Source organism: Myotis yumanensis, unplaced genomic scaffold, assembly GCF_028538775.1.
Source record: "Myotis yumanensis isolate MYYU_CA2020_CCGP unplaced genomic scaffold, mMyoYum1.0.hap1 SCAF_3, whole genome shotgun sequence".
Classification (NCBI taxonomy): domain Eukaryota; kingdom Metazoa; phylum Chordata; class Mammalia; order Chiroptera; family Vespertilionidae; genus Myotis; species Myotis yumanensis.
The window spans coordinates 162,349,812-162,368,633 of record NW_027223754.1 but is presented as its reverse complement, the minus strand read 5'-3'; the positions used below and the strand labels follow the sequence as shown (position 1 = coordinate 162,368,633).

At 60.0% G+C, this 18,822-nt stretch overlaps 1 protein-coding gene across 2 annotated transcripts; it reads left to right on the top strand.

The window, feature by feature from the left end:
• Positions 1 to 2,294: 2,294 nt before the first annotated feature.
• Positions 2,295 to 18,633, top strand: TNS2 (tensin 2). Of its 2 annotated transcripts, XM_070410170.1 has the most exons (30): positions 4,255 to 4,282; positions 5,074 to 5,292; positions 6,952 to 7,060; positions 7,484 to 7,521; positions 8,395 to 8,433; positions 8,744 to 8,782; positions 8,945 to 8,994; positions 9,226 to 9,397; positions 9,633 to 9,683; positions 9,997 to 10,119; positions 10,205 to 10,269; positions 11,065 to 11,148; positions 11,895 to 12,007; positions 12,095 to 12,155; positions 12,424 to 12,499; positions 12,749 to 12,878; positions 12,976 to 13,041; positions 13,111 to 13,224; positions 13,404 to 14,612; positions 14,750 to 14,900; positions 15,006 to 15,595; positions 15,718 to 15,807; positions 16,111 to 16,236; positions 16,435 to 16,527; positions 16,654 to 16,731; positions 16,865 to 16,942; positions 17,382 to 17,550; positions 17,645 to 17,713; positions 17,855 to 17,884; positions 18,013 to 18,633. In XM_070410170.1, the coding sequence occupies exons 1-30, from the start codon at positions 4,277 to 4,279 to the stop codon at positions 18,149 to 18,151; spliced, it is 4,377 nt and encodes a 1,458-aa protein (XP_070266271.1). In that variant the 5' UTR covers positions 4,255 to 4,276; the 3' UTR covers positions 18,152 to 18,633. The 2 variants fall into 2 exon arrangements, with proteins under 2 accessions (XP_070266272.1, XP_070266271.1); XM_070410171.1 differs by lacking the exons at positions 4,255 to 4,282; positions 5,074 to 5,292 and adding an exon at positions 2,295 to 2,439.
• Positions 18,634 to 18,822: the final 189 nt, after the last annotated feature.

The window sequence follows — 18,822 nt, the reverse complement described above, 5'->3', positions numbered from 1 at the left end:
CCACAAGTTCCCCTGACCAAGAGCTCTTCCAACCCTCAATACCCTCCTCCTATAGTCCCCACCCCAAGGATCTCAACACACTGGGTCACAGGCATGGGATCACCCCAGACCATGGAAGAGGAGGTTCAGCCTTCGGTGCCAAGATGGGCTGCCCTCTGCATAATCAAGGTAAGAAAACCTGCATGGAGGGAGGGTGAGAAGGTGTTCCTAAAATTGTTTCTTTACTAACATCATCCCGGCTTTCTCCTCCCTTTCCCCTTTCTTCAGCTCTTGGTCTGCCTGGCTGGCCCTATGTGCCACCCATTTGTATTTCATTCCCACCAAGCTACCTCCTGTATAATTTTTCACTCTCAGCCTCTCATCAGCTTCCTTTCTGCAGCCTCCTTCCCCCACACTGAAAGTAGGCATCAAGTCAGAGCGGGTAGTTCAGCTACCCACCTTAGGATCCTCTCCCAATTCCTGGGAACCTCAAAAGCGGTTCCTCTTGAAGGGCAGCAACACCAGCTTGAGTGGAAGGCTCTAGTCCACCCACAGCTCTGAGATTCAATCAAGTGCCTCTTGGCTGAGTCCCAATCTCTCCTTAGGTACCTTTAGAGAGTAGAACCTACCCCCTTAGGGCCCACCAAAGACTCTAATAAACCCTGGGAAAGGCAAGATGTAAAAGAACTAGCATTTGCTCCGAAGAATTGAACCAATTTTCATATCGCATATATCTCAATTACATAATCAAATCTTGCCAAAATACAGAGTGACCTTCAGCCCGACCCCCTCCAGTAGCCTCTGGTCCCTGTTGCTCTCCTAACCCCTGTCTGTCCTCCCAACCTCTTCCCTCCCCAGCTCCATTCCAATCCCCCAGTCCCTCCCTCCAGACCCCAGTGACTGCTCTAACCTTTGGACTGCCTGTTGGACACCAACTCAGCCAAGAGCAGTAAGATCATGGCTCCCTAGTCCCAGCAACATCCACCCCTCCCAAATGCCAGTCTCTGGGGGACCCACACTGTCACCATGTGCTGCTTCACAGCCTCTTCCCTGCCGCCAGATTGGGCAGATTGGAATCAGGTGCTCCACCCCCCCCGTAATCAGAACCAGACTTCCCAGCTCTTGCCAAAGGCAGGCTGAGCATTAAAAGGATGGAGGGCCTTAGAGTTGATGGCACTGGCTGCTTTGAGCAGACATTGGGTATTGAGCCCTAGGCCTTAGCTTCTGAAAGCCACCTCCCCCTGGACGCTGCCCCCGCCTCCCCGCCCCCCTCCCCCCACTGCAGTTTTCATCACGGAAAATTCAGTAGGGAGGGAAGGAAGGGAGAAAGGTTCAGCAAGTGCTCACAGCTATAGTACATTGGGGAATTGGGAATGGATACAGATTCAGAGCTTCTAGAAAGACATCCCTTTCCTTTACCGTCCCCTCCAGGGTGGCACAGCTCAAACCTGCCCCACCGCCCCGTAAGTCAATTACAAGAAGTTACTACCCAGTGGCAGATCCAGACACTGCAAAAGAAGGGAATGCTATTAAACCACAGAATGAACTTCCACATCCACTGGAAGCCTGGGACTTGAGTCAAATGTGAGGACGACTTAATAAAAGTCTCCTAGGGAGTGGGAGTGACTGTCCAGCTCCAAAGCAAGGCAGTGGATGGGCTGCCTGGAGTTGCTTAGCAATGGTGGTGTGTGTGTGGAGGTGGTGGGGTGGGGGGTGGTATTGAACTTGGCGTGGAGGTCCTCACTGTAAGTCCTTTGGGGAGAACAGGTGACACCTGAGAAGTCTCGTGTGCGGCAGAGGGCCAGGGAAGGGTGTCCAGAGACTTGGAACACAGGTGACCCAGGTATCTGCACCTGAAGCTAGTGCCCCTGTGGTTAGGTGGCGCTAGCCCCACCAGGCCACGCGCGCGGGTGGGTCCAGACTTCGGGGTCAGGCCTAATCCCAAGTACACTCCTGTGGAGGGGCCGACCTGAGAGAGGCCGAGGCAGTTCTCCGTCCTGTCTCTAGCACCTTCTGGGCCTACGCCCACCTTTTCTTCTGCGTCTGTCTGGCTCGTGTGGGTTCTTTGGCCTGTGTCCTCGGTGTCCACCTTCCCCCAAATCTCTCAGGCTCTTCCCATCTCCTAGCGCCTCTGCGCTCCTCCTTCCTCCCAGCTCTTTGTGAGCGGGGTTCGCAGAAGGTGGGGAGAGAAGGGAGAGAGGAGGACGAGGGGCGGGAGCGGGCGGAAGGTGGGGATTGGAGCGGGGCAGGAGGGAGGGGAGAAGCGCGGGAGGGAGGAGAGGGCGGCGCGGTTGCGGCGGGGCGGGAGGGAGCCCAGGAGCGCGGCGCCCGCTCCCGCCTCCTGCGCCTCCCGCGCGGCCGCTCGGCGCGGGCCCAGCCGGGATGGGCTGGCCCGGGGGCTCCCCCTGCTGCTGCTGCTCCGCCCCGCCGCGCCCCCGCCCCGCCGGGCGCCCCCCGCAGGTGAGTGGCCGCGCCGGGCGGGAGGGCGGCGGCCTGTGCGTCACGGCTGGGGGGGGGGGGGCAGTGCCGGGGGCGGTCGCCAGGGGGCGCGGGGCCCGGGGCTGGCGTCCCTGGGCTGGGGGTCCGAGATCGCGCGGGTCACGGCGAGCCCAGACAGCTGGCAGCCAGGAAGGTGACCAGGGGGCGGGGCGCGGGGCGCGGTCAAACTCCGGTCGGGGCCGTCACGCCTTCGCGCGTCCTGGTGCGCACACGCCGGGGACCCAGCGCGGCCCTGTGCCGCCCCGCACCGGGCGCCGCTCCTGGATCGCCGTGGGGCACGCTCCCCCACACGCAGGCCCGGGACCGCCCTGGCCTGGGAGTGCCTGGGAGGGCTTTCCTTTTCTACGTCACATCGGGGAAACTGAGGCAGAAAGCAGGCCTAGAAGAGGCTGATTTCACTTTCCAGCCCCACTCCTGGCCCCTTGTGCTACTGCTCAATTCTGCAGACCCCCCTGGGCACACCCTGAGCGCCGCCTGCCTCCCTCTCGCCTCCCTGCGCCTCACCCCTCCTCCGTGGCGGCCAGGCTCCCAGCCTCTCGTCCAACCACAGCTATTTCCAGGAAGGGGGAGTGTGGGTGGAGGGGTTTCTCCAAACAAACCCCAGGCTTCAGAGTGCGATGGGGGCCAGGCTGGGGGAGAAGCTGACAGGCTCTGGAATGTTCCAGGCAGGAGAAGGGTCCTGGGGTCTGGCCATGCCTTCCCAGGCCTGCCCCAATGAGCCACTTCTCTCCGCACGGCTGAGGGTTCCGTGCTCTCCCATCTCCATCTTCCCCCAGAGCTGCCTCCCAGGGCGGGGAAGGACCCAAAGCCAGGCTTCCCCGGACACCCAGAGGGGTTAGTGAGGCCCCGAAAGGAAAGGGAGGGCCAGATGTTGGAAGACCTGCTGCAGCTGAGGGTGACTTCCAGGTGAGGGGACCTTCAGCCCCCCTGGAGGGAGCAAGTAGAAAAGAGCACCTGAAGGGTCCTGGTCAGGATGTGAGCAACTGGAGCAGAGAAAGGCCACCCACCTACCAGTGTCCCTCCTCCCCCAGCAGCGCGGGGACTGGATGAGGCCAGGCCCAGTTGCCCACACTGGCCTGGGGCCTGGAATGTCCTGGGACCCGGCCAGAGCTGGTGGGGTGGGAGTGGGTTGCAGAGCCGGTGCCCCTCTCCAGTTACAGGCTGGGGGCCCAGGTTTGCCGCACAGATGTCTCCCTCTGGGCAAGGTACCCTGGGGACAGACTTCCTGACCTGGAAGGAGAATTAGAGCTTCGAGAGAGAAGCCTCAGGCAAGGCCCAACCCAGGCAGGTCCACAGAAGTGTCCTGAGGGGGCTCTGATAAGGGGAGTCATCCAGAGAGGGCAGGACTAGACCAGCCCCAGGGGCAAGAAGGAGGGAGGGAGGGAGGGGGAAGTGTAAGGACTTGGTGGGAGATGCCAGAGCTGGGGGAGCTGCCTGAGCACTGGGACATTCAGTAAATACCATGCAAATGAGGGGGTAGATATTTGCACGTTCTTTCAAGTGACAGCTCTTGCAGGTCCCAGGGGCTGCTGTCCGAGGCTTGGGGCTGAAGACCCCAGAGCATTAACCCCTTATATTTTTGGAAGATTACTTTCCCCATTTCCAAGGCCCCAAACCACCTCCTTCTCTTGACTCCTGGGACAGGAAGTTGGCCATGTTCCCAGGAGGGAGGCAGGAGGCCCATGGAGGGGTGTGGAGTATGTGTGTGGGGAGTGGGGGGGGCGGGACTGGGGGGGCAGTCCTGTCCAGTACTCAGGTCCTGGGACAGCTGAGGAAGGAGAGCAGAGCTGGGAGAGCCATGAAGGTAGTACTCAGGCTTTGGGGGAGGGGCAGCCCGAGGGCCTAAGTGGCAGAGCTCCAAAGAGGGGCTAGGGGTCTGAGAAGTTGGGCAGAAACAAGCCCAAGAAATGGGTGAGTGGGGGACTACGTCAGGAGCAGAGCATCTGCGGGCTGTCAGGAGCAGGGCCCCAGATGCCTTGGGCTGGGGCAGGAATGGATCACTCCTGTGGGCAAAGCAGCCTCCGGGCTGGAATTTGCCTTCCAGCCTGAAGGGGAGGGGGTGCGTGCTTCCCTTTTCCACTTCACCACCAGTGACACTGAGGCAGGAAGCTGGCCCTCAGTCCCATTTTCCCTGATCCGCAGGATGCACTCCGGATCCTAGGATCCTGGGCTGGCCAGGATAGTGATTCTTAGGGCCCACCCCACCCCGCTCCCAAACGCCAGAAGTCCCCAGAGAGCCTGAGAGTTCAGGCTGGGAGGTGGCCCGGTCAGGACTCCGTGTTCCCTGCTGGCCCTTGAGCCCTGCCCTGAGACCTAAATTCCCACCCTGCCCCCACCCTGCCCCACCCCTGGGGAGGGGGTGGGGAGCTGGATCTCAGGATCATTGCAGATCCCTGGATAGGATGGATTCCTAGGTATAGGGCAGCTCCAGAGCAAGAGGGGTGGGGGTGGGGGGGCAAAAGATCTTGGGCTGACACTCCCAGCAGGGTAGATCCTGGGAATCTGATCTCCTGGCCTCCCCCACATCCTCCCCCCACCCCACTTCCTGGAGCAGCGACCTGCCCCCTTCCCGCCTGTACTCCCCTCCGCTTCCAGGGCTGGGCTTCTCCTCACTCCAGCCAGACAGCCTACCCTCCACCCAGGGGAAGCGGCTGCCTCCGCCAGGCCGCTTCCAGGAAGCCCCGGGCCTGGCCCCAGCATTGTTCAGGGCCCGCGGCGGCACCCAGACAGCCGGACACCATGAAGTCCAGCGGCCCCGTGGAGAGGCTGCTCAGAGCCCTAGGGAGGAGGGACAGCAGCCGGGCCACCAACAGGGTAGGAGTACCCACCAGCAGGGCAGAGGAGGGGCGGGGTGGAGGTGTGGGCAGTGGGGGAGGGGACTAGGGGATCAGATTACCAGGCCAGACCCTCTTCTCCAGGCTTCTCCCCTTACTCTTCATCCCCGTACTCTGCCCCTTTGGGGTGGCCAGGGCAGAACCGTATGTTCTGGCTCCTCGATCACCTTCCTGCCCCAGCACAGGCCAACCCTGGGGGGTCCCGGCCCCTACACCTGCGTCTTGGTACACTTCACTGTAGGACCTTTCTGGTACTTACACTGGAGCTCCAGAGCAAGGCTCCTTCCCCAAGTTGAGACGTTTAGGGGGAATGGCGTGGGGTGGTGAAGGAAGGGAGGGAGGCAGCCAGGTCTCAGGGTTGCCTTAGGCACAGGGGGTTTGCTTTCCACTCCTCTGTGTGTGCCGCTCATGCCACACCAGTTTCTTAGTGGGTCCAGCCAGGTTGGTCCAGTTTAGGAGCATTCGGCTGCTGGTTTAATCCAGCTGTTTCAGGGACAGGCAGCCAAGAGACCGGAGGTGTTGCCTGGGTCGCCAGGCTGGGGGGGCCTGGAAGCCCCCACTTTCGGGGGGAGGGGGGCCTGGAGGCCCTATCATTCCTTTTCTCCACATTTTTTCAGCTTTACCCCAAAAGCAATACTATATATAGAGAGAGAATACTATATATCGAAGGGAAGAAGGGGGCAGAAACTTGAACTCCAGAAGAGAAAAAATGGGTAGGAGAGAGGAGGCAAGGAGGCAAGTGGTCCTCAGACAGAATGGGAGGAGTGAACCACAGGGGAGGCATGGGACCGAGTTAGGCCTGAGTCATAAGGGGGCATCTCAGCCTCCACACAACATCTGACCCACCCCTTCCTCCATTCGATGCTGGAATCCCACTTGAACCTCCTCAGATGACAGGGTGCTTACTACATCCAGAAGTAGCAAGGCAGCTAAATTTTTTCCCCGGTGTCATGCTTCCAGCTAAATATTTTCCCCAGTGTCATGCTTCGGTCTGCCTCTCCCTCCAGCATTACCACCCGCCTTCTTACACAACTTCTGCCTGCAGCTTCAATGCACAATGAGTAAACATGTTGTTCTTGGGGGGGGACGGGGGAGGGAGGGCATGTCAGCTGCCTAGAGCGTGGGGACAGCAGGAGCCAGGGGACCAGGACTGGCTGCGGCCACTCCTACCAGGCAGCCCGGGTGCTGCTGAGTGACTGTCCTCCGACATTCATGTCTGGACCCCCTGCTGCTCACTCTGCGCATGAGCCTCCATCTGGGGAGGGTAAGATGGGAGGAGAAACAGGGGGCCTCATGGAGGAGAGTAAGAGAGCACCCTCCACCGGGAGGAAAGCTCTCCTTGGGGTGGGGGGGCCGTGACCACAAGCGGATCACACACCAGGGCCACGTGAAGGGCCTAAGTGATCCCTCGGGGAGGAGCTGACCCAGCGAGGGTGTTGCAAGGGGCCAGATTCCATGCACTGTCAAGGACAGGCCCACAGCTGGCCGGAAACAGCTGTGGCCAGTGTGTCCTACGAGTTTAGGGACTTCAATCATTCGGGTGGAGGAAGAAAGGGACCAGTGCAGTGCTAATGCCAGCCCGATCCGAGATGGGCCCACTGGGAACGGACACCTGTCTGTGTCTGTCCCCCACCCCTAGCCTAGGAAAGCTGAGCCACACAGCTTCCGGGAGAAGGTTTTCCGGAAGAAACCACCCGTCTGTGCAGTGTGTAAAGTGACCATCGATGGGACGGGCGTGTCATGCAGAGGTGAGGTACCCTGTTCTGTGGCTCTGAGAGCTCCACCCAGCACCACTCTGTCTCACAACGCCAGCTGGCAGAGCCACGAAACGTAAACAAATGTGCATACTGCCCCTTGCTGAGCAGCATGGGCACCGAGAGGCAGCTGCCTCCCTTCCAAACAGCCCTTGCTCCCCATGACAAACACCCCCAGGAACCCAGGAGACCCCAGTACAACACCTTCCTGCCCTGACCTGTGACGGGGGCTTCCCTCCCTCCCTTTCAGCTCCCCCCCATCCCGGCCTAGGCAGTAGTACCCCACTGCCATTCTCTGCCCCTGCTCCTGAAAGTCACAGGGTGTCTGGTTCCAGGGCCTGGGGAGATGGGAGAGGGTCACCCTTTCCACTGCCCCAGAAGGCCCTGCTAACCCTTCCCCTCCCTATTCCCCTCTAGTCTGCAAGGTGGCCACACACAGAAAATGTGAAGCAAAGGTGGGTACCTGGTTGGGAGAAGGGAACTGGGGTCCCTTCCTCCTCGAAACAGGCTTCTCCAGCCACACTGGCATCAGCCCTCCACCCCTCTCGTCATTTGGGAACCCCTGCTGAGGTGGGAGAGGGTGCTGTTCTGGGCCCTTTAAGAACCACCCTACTCCACCCCCTGGAGGTCTGGCCCAGGCGAGTGGACAGCTAGACAGCGTTTGTCTTGGTGCTGTGCCCAGGCTGCAGCTGGCAAGAGAGTGGGGGTGGGGAATGAATGAGGAGGAGGAAGGGTGGGGTGGGTGGGTGGGGGAGCAGGACTTCAGAGACTGGGCAGCCGGATAGGCCGTGCCTTCCCTCTGGGGAAGGGGCCTCAGGATGCCTGTGTGGGTCTCGTCCTAGGCCCTGGAGAGGCTGGGCAAAGGTGCAAGCTGTAGACAGTACACACTGTCCACTGGGGACCTGAGACAGCCCCATCCCTGAGGAGGTTCCCTGGTCCCCCTCCTGCAGTATGGGGGTTCCCAGGGCCCTGGAGCCTGCTTGGGGGAGCTCTGTGCCCAGGGGCGGGGTCTCCTGGTGAAAGAGGCCAGTGTCGGTCCCTGGCCATGGCCTGCCTGCATGGCTCTATATATAACTCCTGCCCTGCAGCTGGATGAATGGGGGTCTGTGTGGGCATGGGGCTGGGAGCCAAGAGCAACAAGTGGGGGGCCTGGGCTGAGGGACCTAGAAGCCAGAGGGGAGGCTCCCTTAAATAGAGGAACTTCAGCGGGAGCCTGCACCCATCTCCTGACAGCCCCTCCACTTGCTGAGGCGGAGGGTGGCCCCATCCCTAAGCCAGGAGAGCCCACGTCCCCAGGAGCTTAGCCCCTCACTCAGGTCTCCTTCCAGGTGACTTCGTCCTGCCAGGCCTTGCCTCCTGCAGAGCTGGTGAGTGTGCTCTGGGATGGGAGGGGGAGGCAAGGAACCTGGCTGCAGGGTCCAAAGGTCTGGTGGCCACGGGTGGGGGTGGGAGGGCAGGAGGTTACCTTGAATGGACTGCTGTGGGTATTGTTCATCCTGAGGTAGAGGGAAATTGTCTCAGCCCTCTCTCTCCTTCTCCTCCGGCCTCTGGGCGCTAGGACTCTCTCCCCTTGCCCAGTAGAGCCCTGAGGGACACTGGCAGGTCTCCACTCTCCCCAGGCCCAGACAGGCCCTTGCTCCTACCCTAACCACGCCCTTCTGCCCCGCCTCCCTCTAGCGGAGAAGCACGGCCCCTGTGAGGCGCATAGAGCACCTGGTAAGGTGATGCTGGAGGGGGCGGCGAGGGGCGGAAGCAGGTAGCTGGGAGTATGGGAGTAAGGACCTACGTTTCTTCTGAGGACAAAAGTTCAGGTCATCTAGAGTGGGGGCGGGGGACACCCAGAGAGACGCTTGCTCATCATCTCATCTCGTCCTCCAGGGATCCACCAAGTCTCTGAATCACTCAAAGCAGCGCAGCACTCTGCCCCGGTAAGTGCGGGCGCCAAAGGTGGTCCCACCTGAGCCCTTTAGCTGTCCCCACACCTCAGCCCAGGACAGTGACCCCAACCAAGTTCCCGGGACAGCCCCACACGCCCAAGCGGTCCCACCCACCCTCGGACCCGGAGGCCTCACCTGCCGATGGTCAGACACCCACCCATCACACCAGCGCCCTGGGGGGAACCCGCCCCATGCCCCTCACGCAGGCTTCACACCTTTCAGGAGCTTCAGCCTGGACCCGCTCATGGAGCGCCGCTGGGACCTGGACCTCACCTACGTGACGGAGCGCATCCTGGCCGCCGCCTTCCCCGCGCGGCCAGACGAGGAGCGACACCGGAGCCACCTGCGCGAGCTGGCGCACGTGCTGCAATCCAAACACCGGGACAAGTACCTGGTGAGGGGCGGGGCCTGGCGCAGTCAGCCAATGAGAGGTCTGGGAGGTCTAGATGGGCTAGCTGCGCTCTGACGTCACACCCTCAGAGGCGGGGCCCGGGGCAGGCTCTCGTGGGCTCTGGGGCAGCAGCCTCCTCATTTTGGAGAAAGACTCAGGGTCACAGCGGGTGTCACCACCTTCATGCATCACCGCACCTCCCTGCATCAGGTCTAAAGCCTCCCCCCTTTTCTTGCAGTTCTTCAACCTTTCAGAAAAAAGACATGACCTGACCCGCCTAAATCCCAAGGTAGGAAGGCATTAAAGCCATTAAACTGAATCATCCCCACGCAAGAAGCCCCCAGCCTCCTGGTTATTAACAGTAGCAACTGGTATCTACTTCACTCTTAAGCACTTTATTATGTGACATATTTGAGTCACCCCAAAGCATGGTGCAACAGGTATCAACCCACTGTACAGGTGAGCAAAGTGTTGAGGCTGCTATGGACAACCAAGAGGCTGACCTTGCCCCGGACCCATACACCCTGTCCCTTTTCCATCCATCTCTCTTGGCTGTGGCCCCCACTCCCAGTTTCACCCCTGCACCCCCCACCCCCACCCAGGTCCAGGACTTTGGTTGGCCTGAGCTGCACGCACCCCCCCTGGACAAGCTGTGCTCCATCTGCAAAGCCATGGAGACCTGGCTCAGTGCGGACCCACAGCATGTGGTCGTACTGTACTGCAAGGTGGGCTGGGACCTCGGGTTTGCAGGGCCGGGATGCCCTCAACCTGGGGCCCCAGCAGGCCCTGGATCCCTGTCTCTATCCTCAGGGGAGCAAGAGCAAGCTCGGGGTCATCGTCTCTGCCTACATGCACTACAGCAAGATCTCTGCAGGGTGAGGCTCCTGGCCCTTGAGTGGCCCCTTCCCCTGTGGCCCTTCCTCCAGCTGGTCCTTGACCAGCCCATCTCCCCTGAAGCCCACCTCTGTGTTCAGAGAGCCATGTGCCACCTCCTTTTTCTCACTTGTACTTCATCACAGTTCTCTGGGGCTGCTGTAACAGTGCCACAAACCAAGTGGCTTAAGACAACAGGAATTTATTGTCTCAGTTCTGGAGGCTAGAAATCTAAAATTGAGGTGTCAGCAGGGCCTCCCTCCCTCTGAGACTCTGGGTAGAATCCTTCCTTGCCTCCTCCTAGCTTCTGGTGGTGGCCAGCAATCCTTAGTGTTCCTTGGCTTGTAGCTGCATCACTCCAACCTCTGCCTCCGTCATCACGTGACCTTCTTTCTGTATGTCTGTGTTTCTTCTCTTCTTCTAAGGACACCAATCATATTGGATTAAGGGCTCACCCTACTCCAGTATGACATCTTAACTAATTACATCTGCAACGACCCTATTGCCAAATAAGGTCACATTCTGAGGTATATATCTTTTGGGGGGGACACAATGCAACCCATATCATGGCCTTATTGCCCCATTTTACAGATGAGGAAACTAAAGCTCAGGGAACAACTGTTTGAGGCCCAACAACTAGGAAAGTGACTTATGTGGGGTTTCTGGTTCTCTTTACCACTACAATAAGTTTTCTCTAGATTTGGGGGTCGCCTCTCTCATCCTCCCCTGGGGCTTAGAGATGGGAGACCAGGACGGAGACCAGCCCCTCATCCCCTGCACCTATTTGCTCTCCCCAGGGCAGACCAGGCGCTGGCTACTCTCACCATGCGGAAGTTCTGCGAGGACAAGGTGGCCGCAGAGCTGCAGCCCTCCCAGCGCCGGTGAGCAACCTGGGTGGGGACAGCCGGAGGAGCAGTCCCTCCATGGCTGCCAAGGTCAAGTTTTTCTCATTCACATAGCACACTTTAATGGGGCACCTGGATGTGCCAGGCACTGTGCCAAGTGCTGAGCATTCAAAACAAACAAGATTCTTGTTTTCACGGACCTTACATTCCAGTGAAGTAGAAGGCAAGATCATTTTGGATGATGACAAGTGCTATGAAGAAAATAAAGCTGAGTCTATGACAGAGACTTGCAGCCCGGCTAGTGGGGTTCAGTGGTTGAGCATCGACCTATGAACCAAAAGGTCACGGGTTCAATTCCTAGTCAGGGCACATGCCCAGGTTGTGGGCTCGATCCCCAGTAGGGGGCCTGCAGGAGGCAGCCAATCAATGATTCTCTCTCACCAATGTTTCTATCTCTCTATCCCTTTCCCTTTCTCAAAATCAATAAAAACATACTTTTTAAAAAAATAAAAAGAGAAACTTGCAGGTCTGTCTCTAAGGTCTGGGGGAAGAGCATTCTAGGCAAAGGGGGGCAGCAAGAAAAACATCTTAAAGCAGCAGGAAGGATTGAGGTTAGATACAAGGAAGAACTTTCTGGTGGCTGGAATGGGAGGGAAGTGCTTAGGAGAAGGGCAGGCCTTCTCAGGGTGGGCGGGAGGTGTGCACAGTTGAAGTGCTACAAGGGGACCTCCAGAGGAAGGGGCTTATGTTTTTCTTGACATCTCCCCCCCCCCCACCACCAGATACATCAGCTACTTCAGTGGCCTGCTGTCTGGTTCCATCAGAATGAACAGCAGCCCTCTCTTCCTGCACTATGTGCTCGTGCCTGTGCTGCCAGCCTTTGAACCTGGCACAGGTGAGTCTGCCTGGGATATACTCCACGGGGGGCTGTTCCCCCACTCCCTTCACTAAGTCCTCCTCATGTGCCTTCTTGCCCTTCTAGGCTTCCAGCCCTTCCTCAAGATCTACCAGTCCATGCAGCTCGTCTACACATCTGGAATCTAGTGAGTGCTGTGTTCCCAGGCCTCTGCTCCCCCGGGCCCCAGCTCCCTGTTTCTCCAGCCTCCCCAAACACCTGGGCCTCCAGCTCTAGCTACTGTGCCTGAGAACTAACACCATCATGGGATCCATTTGACAGATGGGGAAGCTGAGGCTCAGCTAAAGTTCTCTCACTCAGGGTCAGACTCCCATCTCCCAACTCCCTTCTGACTCTTCACAGCCATACTGAGCCTGAGGGCCTCTGACTCAGCTCTGCCTTCCCCTCTCTTCCAGTCACATTGCAGGCCCTGGTCCCCAGCAGCTTTGCATCAGCCTGGAGCCAGCCCTCCTCCTCAAAGGCGACGTCATGGTGAGGGGCCTCGGCAACAAGAGGAGTCTTGGAGATGGGCCAAGGGGTGGTATTGTCATCTCCTGCCAACAGCACAATCTCTAGTGAATCATGAATGCAATCCATATTGGAGGGCGAAAAGGAAGTCCCCAAATGGGGGTCACCTTGAGGCCGAGGCAGGGCAGAGCTGTGGGCAGGCAGTCCCAAGGGTGGAAACACAGAGGAGGTGGAAGTGGACATGAGGACCTGACCCCCGTCTCCCTCACCCAGGTGACGTGCTATCACAAGGGTGGCCGGGGGACAGACCGAACCCTTGTGTTCCGAGTCCAGTTCCACACATGCACCATCCACGGACCACGGCTCACCTTTCCCAAAGACCAGCTGGATGAGGCCTGGACTGGTGAGTCGGAGACAAGTGGTATGAAGGCTAGATCCCAGGAGAGGGCAGGCAAGCAGGCAGGTGGGGGACCTGGCTTTTCCCTGTCCATTCCTCACAGATGAGAGGTTCCCCTTCCAAGCTTCAGTGGAGTTCATCTTCTCCTCCAGCCCTGAGAAGATCAAAGGTAAGAGCAGGGCCAGGGGGCAGGGCTGAAGGCTGAGTGCCCGCTTCTCACCACTTGGGCCTTCCACAGGCAACATCCCACGGAACGACCCCTCAGTCACTGTCGACTACAACACAGCAGAGCCCGCTGTGCGCTGGGACTCCTATGAGAACTTCAACCAGCATCATGAGGACAGTGTGGAAGGTGTGTGCAGCAGGCCCACAGGTGGGGGAGGGGGAGAGGTTGGGGGGTGCATTCCTTCCTCCCCAACCAGATCCGCCTCCCAAGAGACACCCCCTGAGCAGGAGTCTCCAGGGCTGTCCCCTCTCATTAACTCTCTCTCTCTCCTTTCCCTGCCTGCCACCCTTCCTCTCCCCACTCAGGCTCCCTGACCCACACTCGTGGCCCCCTAGATGGCAGTCCATATGCCCAGGTGCAGCGGGCCCCCCGCCAGACTCCACCAGCGCCTTCTCCAGAGCTGCCCCCAGCCCCGCTGCTGTCCGTCAGCAGCGACTCCGGCCATTCATCCACACTCACCACTGAGCCAGCGGCAGAGTCCCCTGGCCGGCCGCCCCCCACAGCAGCTGAGCGGCAGGAGCTGGATCGCCTCCTGGGAGGCTGTGGAGTGGCTGGTGCGGGCCGGGGGGCCGGGCGTGAGACGGCGATCCTGGATGATGAGGAGCAGCCCCCTGCCAGCGGAGGCGCCCACATTGGAACATACTCGGGCCACAGACCTCCCCTCAGCCGCCACTGCTCCTGCCGCCAGGGCTACCGGGAACCCTGCGGGGTCCCCAATGGGGGATACTACCAGCCAGAGGGAACCCTGGAGCGGCGGCGCCTGGCCTATGGATATGAGGGGCCAGCCCAGGGCTATGCCGAGGCCTCTGTGGAGAAGAGGCGCCTCTGCAGATCCCTGTCCGAGGGGCCATACCCCTACCCCCCTGAGCTGGGGAAACCGACCAGCGGGGACTTCGGCTACCGCTCCCCAGGCTACCGGGAGGTGGTGATCCTGGAGGAACCTGGTCTGCCTGCCCTGTGTTCCTGCCCTGCTTGTCAGGAGAAGCTGGCGCTGCCCACCACAGCCCTGTATGGGTTACGGCTGGAGAGGGAGGCTGGAGAGGGGTGGGCGAGTGAGGCCAGCAAGCCTCTCCTGCACCCCGTGCGGTCCGGGCACCCACTACCCCTGCTGGTGCCAGCTTGCGGGCATCACCATGCCCCAATACCTGACTACAGCTGCCTGAAGCCACCCAAGGCAGGCGAGGAAGGGCATGAGGGCTGCTCCTATCCCATGTGCCCAGAAGGCAGGTATGGGCATCCAGGCTACCCTGCCCTGGTGACATACGGCTATGGAGGAGCAGTTCCCAGTTACTGCCCAGCGTATGGCCGGGTGCCTCACAGCTGCGGCTCTGTAGGCGAGGGCAGAGGCTATCCCAGCCCTGGTGCCCACTCCCCACGGGCTGGCTCCATTTCACCGGGCAGCCCACCCTACCCACCATCCAGGAAACTGAGCTACGAGATCCCTGCAGAGGAGGGAGGGGACAGGTATCCGCTGCCTAGCCACCTGGCCCCAGCAGGACCCTTGACATCTGCAGGTGAGGGGCACTGGAGTGGGAAGTGCCCGGGGCAGAGGAGGGTTCTAGACTATGGTTGGGAAGGAACAGAGAAAAAGAGCTAAGCCAGACAGAGGCCTGTTCCTGGGTCACAGCCTCTACTCTCCCCTTCCCTGCAGAGTCGCCTGAGCCAGCGTCCTGGAGGGAGGGCCCCAGCAGGCACAGCACCCTGCCTCGGTCTCCCCGAGATGCCCCGTGCAGCACCTCTTCAGAGATGTCTGGTCCCTCCACACCCCTGCACACCAGCAGCCCAGTGCAGGGCAAGGAAAGGTAGGCAAGCACCTCTTTGCTCCAGACACTGAAGGCTGGGGCTGGGGGGCAGCTCACAACTGGGGCTCTGAGGCCCTGCTGACTGCCTGCCCTCCCTCCCCACAGCACCCGACGGCAGGACACCAGGTCCCCCACTTTGGCACCCACTCAGAGACTGAGCCCTGGCGAGGCCTTGCTGCCTGTATCCCAGGGGGGTGCTGAAAAGCCTCCTGAGCTGCCAGCAAGAAGTGGGCTGGAGCCTCCGGCCCCCAGTCCTTTATCCCCGACCTCCCCGCCCAGCTCACCCAATGACTGGCCTCAGGAGAGGAGTCCTGGGGGTCGCTCAGACAGTGGCAGCCCAAGGGGCCCTGTGCCCACCACGCTGCCCGGCCTCCGCCATGCCCCCTGGCAGGGCCTTCGAGAGCCACCGGACAGCCCGGATGGGTCCCCCCTCACCCCTGTGCCTACCCAGATGCCCTGGCTTGTGGCCAGCCCTGAGCCACCTCAGAGCTCACCCACGCCTGCCTTCCCCGTGGCAGCATCCTATGATCTCAATGGCCCCACCCAGCCCCCACTTCCTGAGAAACGCCACCTGCCGGGGCCTGGGCAACAGCCAGGCCCCTGGGGCCCAGAGCAGGCATCACCACCAGCCAGAGGCACCAGCCACCATGTCACCTTTGCACCTCAGCTCCCAGATAACACCCCTCAACCTCCAGGTATAAAGGCCTTGAGGGAGGGGGTGTGGGGGGCCACCTTGGGAGAGCCCTTTTTCCCAGGGACAGGCATGGCGTAGGCACTTGGGAGCCCTGGGACCAAGCTCAGTCCTTCCCTGTCCTAGAGCCTCCCCTGCAAGAGAGCCAGAGCAACGTCAAGTTTGTCCAGGATACATCCAAGTTCTGGTACAAGCCACACCTGTCCCGTGACCAAGGTGAGAAGCCAGCCTGGCCACCACTCCCACCCTCCAGGGCTCTGTCTGGGCTTTGCCCGATCCAGCCTTCCAGTTGGCGCCCTTACTGCCTCCTCACTAGCAGGTGATTCTCGGCTTTGTGCCCAAGGAGGTTTAGACTTGATGTTGTCAATGCCCTCCCTGTTGATTCTAAAGTTCTGTACCCATGTGCCCAACACTGCCCCTGCTGTTAGGACAGGGTCCTGGGGAGCTGGCTGGCAGAGCCGAGAAGTGGCCACATGGGGCTCAGCCAGCCACTGTGAACACTTCTCCTGCCTCCCCCAGCCATCGCCCTGCTGAAGGACAAGGACCCTGGGGCCTTCCTCATCAGGGACAGTCATTCATTCCAAGGAGCCTATGGGCTGGCCCTCAAGGTGGCTACACCCCCACCCAGTGCTCAGCCCTGGAAAGGTACAGAACACCCAGACCCACACGAGAAGGGGAGTGGAGCGGGGCTGGTACAGAGGCAAGACAAGGGGTGGTGGGCCATGCCACTTCTCGGTGGGAGGGACAGGAAGTGACTCTCACGCTCTGGAAAGAATCCCAGCAGGATAGAAGGCAGGAACCTGGAATCTGATAAAGCCTTTCTCTCCCCTCCCGGCCTCTCAGGGGACCCCTTGGAACAGCTGGTCCGCCATTTTCTTATTGAGACTGGGCCCAAAGGCGTGAAGATCAAGGGTTGTCCCAGTGAGCCCTACTTTGGTGAGAAGCTGGGGCTGGGGAGGCTACACTGGATTGGTTTAGGGAGGCCAAGGGATTTCAGGAGGGTGGAGGGAAGGTTGGGGCTACCTGCGGGCACCCCAGGACTTCTCTCACCTCTCGCTGCAGGCAGCCTGTCCGCCCTGGTCTCCCAGCACTCCATCTCCCCCCTGTCCCTGCCCTGCTGCCTGCGCATTCCCAGCAAAGGTGGGTGTTTTGTCTGTCCATCCACCTCTCCCCACCCACTGCAGCCTGCCTTCCCTTGGGATGGCAGAGGGAGTTCTGCAGCTTCTTTTGAATGCCACTCCCTCCTGACCTGCCTGCTGGCCCTTCCCTTCAGATCCTCTGGAGGAGACCCCAGAGATCCCAGTGCCTGCCAACATGAGCACAGCCGCAGATCTCCTGCGTCAGGGCGCCGGTAGGGACCTCTCCCTCCCCCTTCCTCTCCCTGGGCACCAAGGGGGCACTGCAGATACAGGCATAGCACACTGAAAGGCCTTGAGATGGACAGGCTCTGGCAGATGCTTTTAAACCCATAAAGGCAGGGGGAGCCTCATATTTGTAGGGAGGTTGGATAAGGGGGTCCTCAGTCTGGGTTCTCAAAGTTTTATGAACATGAGAATCCTGGGGAGGGGGCACGTCAGAATGCAGATTCTCAGGCCTCATTCCAGCATCTCTGGCTATAGATCTGGGGGTCATAGAATCTGCTTTTTTAATAGGTTACCTTTGTGATTCCAATGCATTTTGAGCAGAGCTAGCCAGGGACAGTACAAGAGCTGGTGGGGTGGAGGGGTGGGGAGACAAATCTCAGGGCTGACGGAGCCAGTGCTCCCCCCAACTCTCTTCTTGCCTCATAGCCTGCAGTGTGCTCTACCTGACTTCAGTGGAGACCGAGTCACTGACCGGCCCCCAGGCAGTTGCCCGGGCAAGCTCAGCAGCTCTGGGCTGCAGCCCCCGCCCAACACCAGCCGTAGTGCACTTCAAGGTCTCAGCCCAGGGCATTACCCTGACAGACAACCAAAGGAAGTGAGTGTGTGCGCTGAGCTCCTGGGGAACCCCAAACATAGGCCCTTGGGAACCCAATTTCTGGGCGTGACTCCCCCCTCCCTCCTCTTCACAGGCTCTTCTTTCGCCGCCATTATCCAGTGAACAGCATCACCTTCTCCAGCACTGACCCTCAGGACCGGAGGTGACACTCCCTTCCAGCCCTTTCTCCCCACAGACCTGTCCCCCGTCCCATCTGGCCCTGCAGACCGGTCCCCTGGCCCAGCTCCTCCTTTGGTAGCCATTCCCTGGGGTGCGTTCCTTCATAGTTCTTTTCCTTCTGCAGATGGACCAACCCCGATGGGACCACCTCCAAGTAAGCTTCCCATTAGTGCAATCTCTTCCCTCCACGGGGTTGACGTGTCTCCTTCCTCCCAAACCCGGGCTCTGTAGTCCCTTGGGGAAGGGTGCTGAGCCCCCACCTGACCGCCTTTGTATCCCTAGGATCTTTGGTTTCGTGGCCAAGAAGCCGGGAAGCCCCTGGGAGAATGTGTGTCACCTCTTTGCAGAACTTGACCCAGATCAGCCTGCAGGCGCCATTGTCACCTTCATCACCAAAGTTCTACTGGGCCAGAGAAAATGAAGGAAGGCCACCAGCTCAGAGCCCACATCAACACTGCGTCCCTCCCAGCATCCCACAGCCCTCACTTCCCCTGGCCTGGACCCAGGAGCCCGCCCTCTCCCTTAGGAATAGGCAGTGGGCATCAGCCTGGGACACTGCTCTCCTTCCCCGCCCCCAGCCTGCTAAGCTAAGTGGACGGGCCCATGAGATGACCTTGCACGTGAGCAGATGGCAGAGATGGGCATGTGAAGGGTGAGGAGGCATCAGCAGTTGAGCTCTGGAAGAGATCAGGACAGCCCCACCTGTACAACGTCAGCCCTGGAGAGGAGCCAGTTCTACCCAGCTGCAGGTCCCAGCATGGCAGGGAGAGGGGAGCAGTGTGGAGAGCTACGTACTCCCGCCTCTGCCTTCTCCTCTGAGCAGAGAGATCAGAGTGGGATCACATGAAAAGGGGGGGAAAGAGTCTATTTTTGTCTAATAATAAAGAATTTCTATAATGTTTACTTGGAGTCGTGCCTATTCACAGGAAGGGCAAAGTCCATGTCTTCCAGGGGCAGACAGAGCTGTCAGGGGGCATCCCATCTTCAGAGCCAGGTCCATGGAGCACACGCAGCCCCATCCTGGGCCTCACACTGGTCCACATGTCCCAGTGAGCAAGCTGCCCTCGGCTGCCCCCACCTCAGCCCTATGTA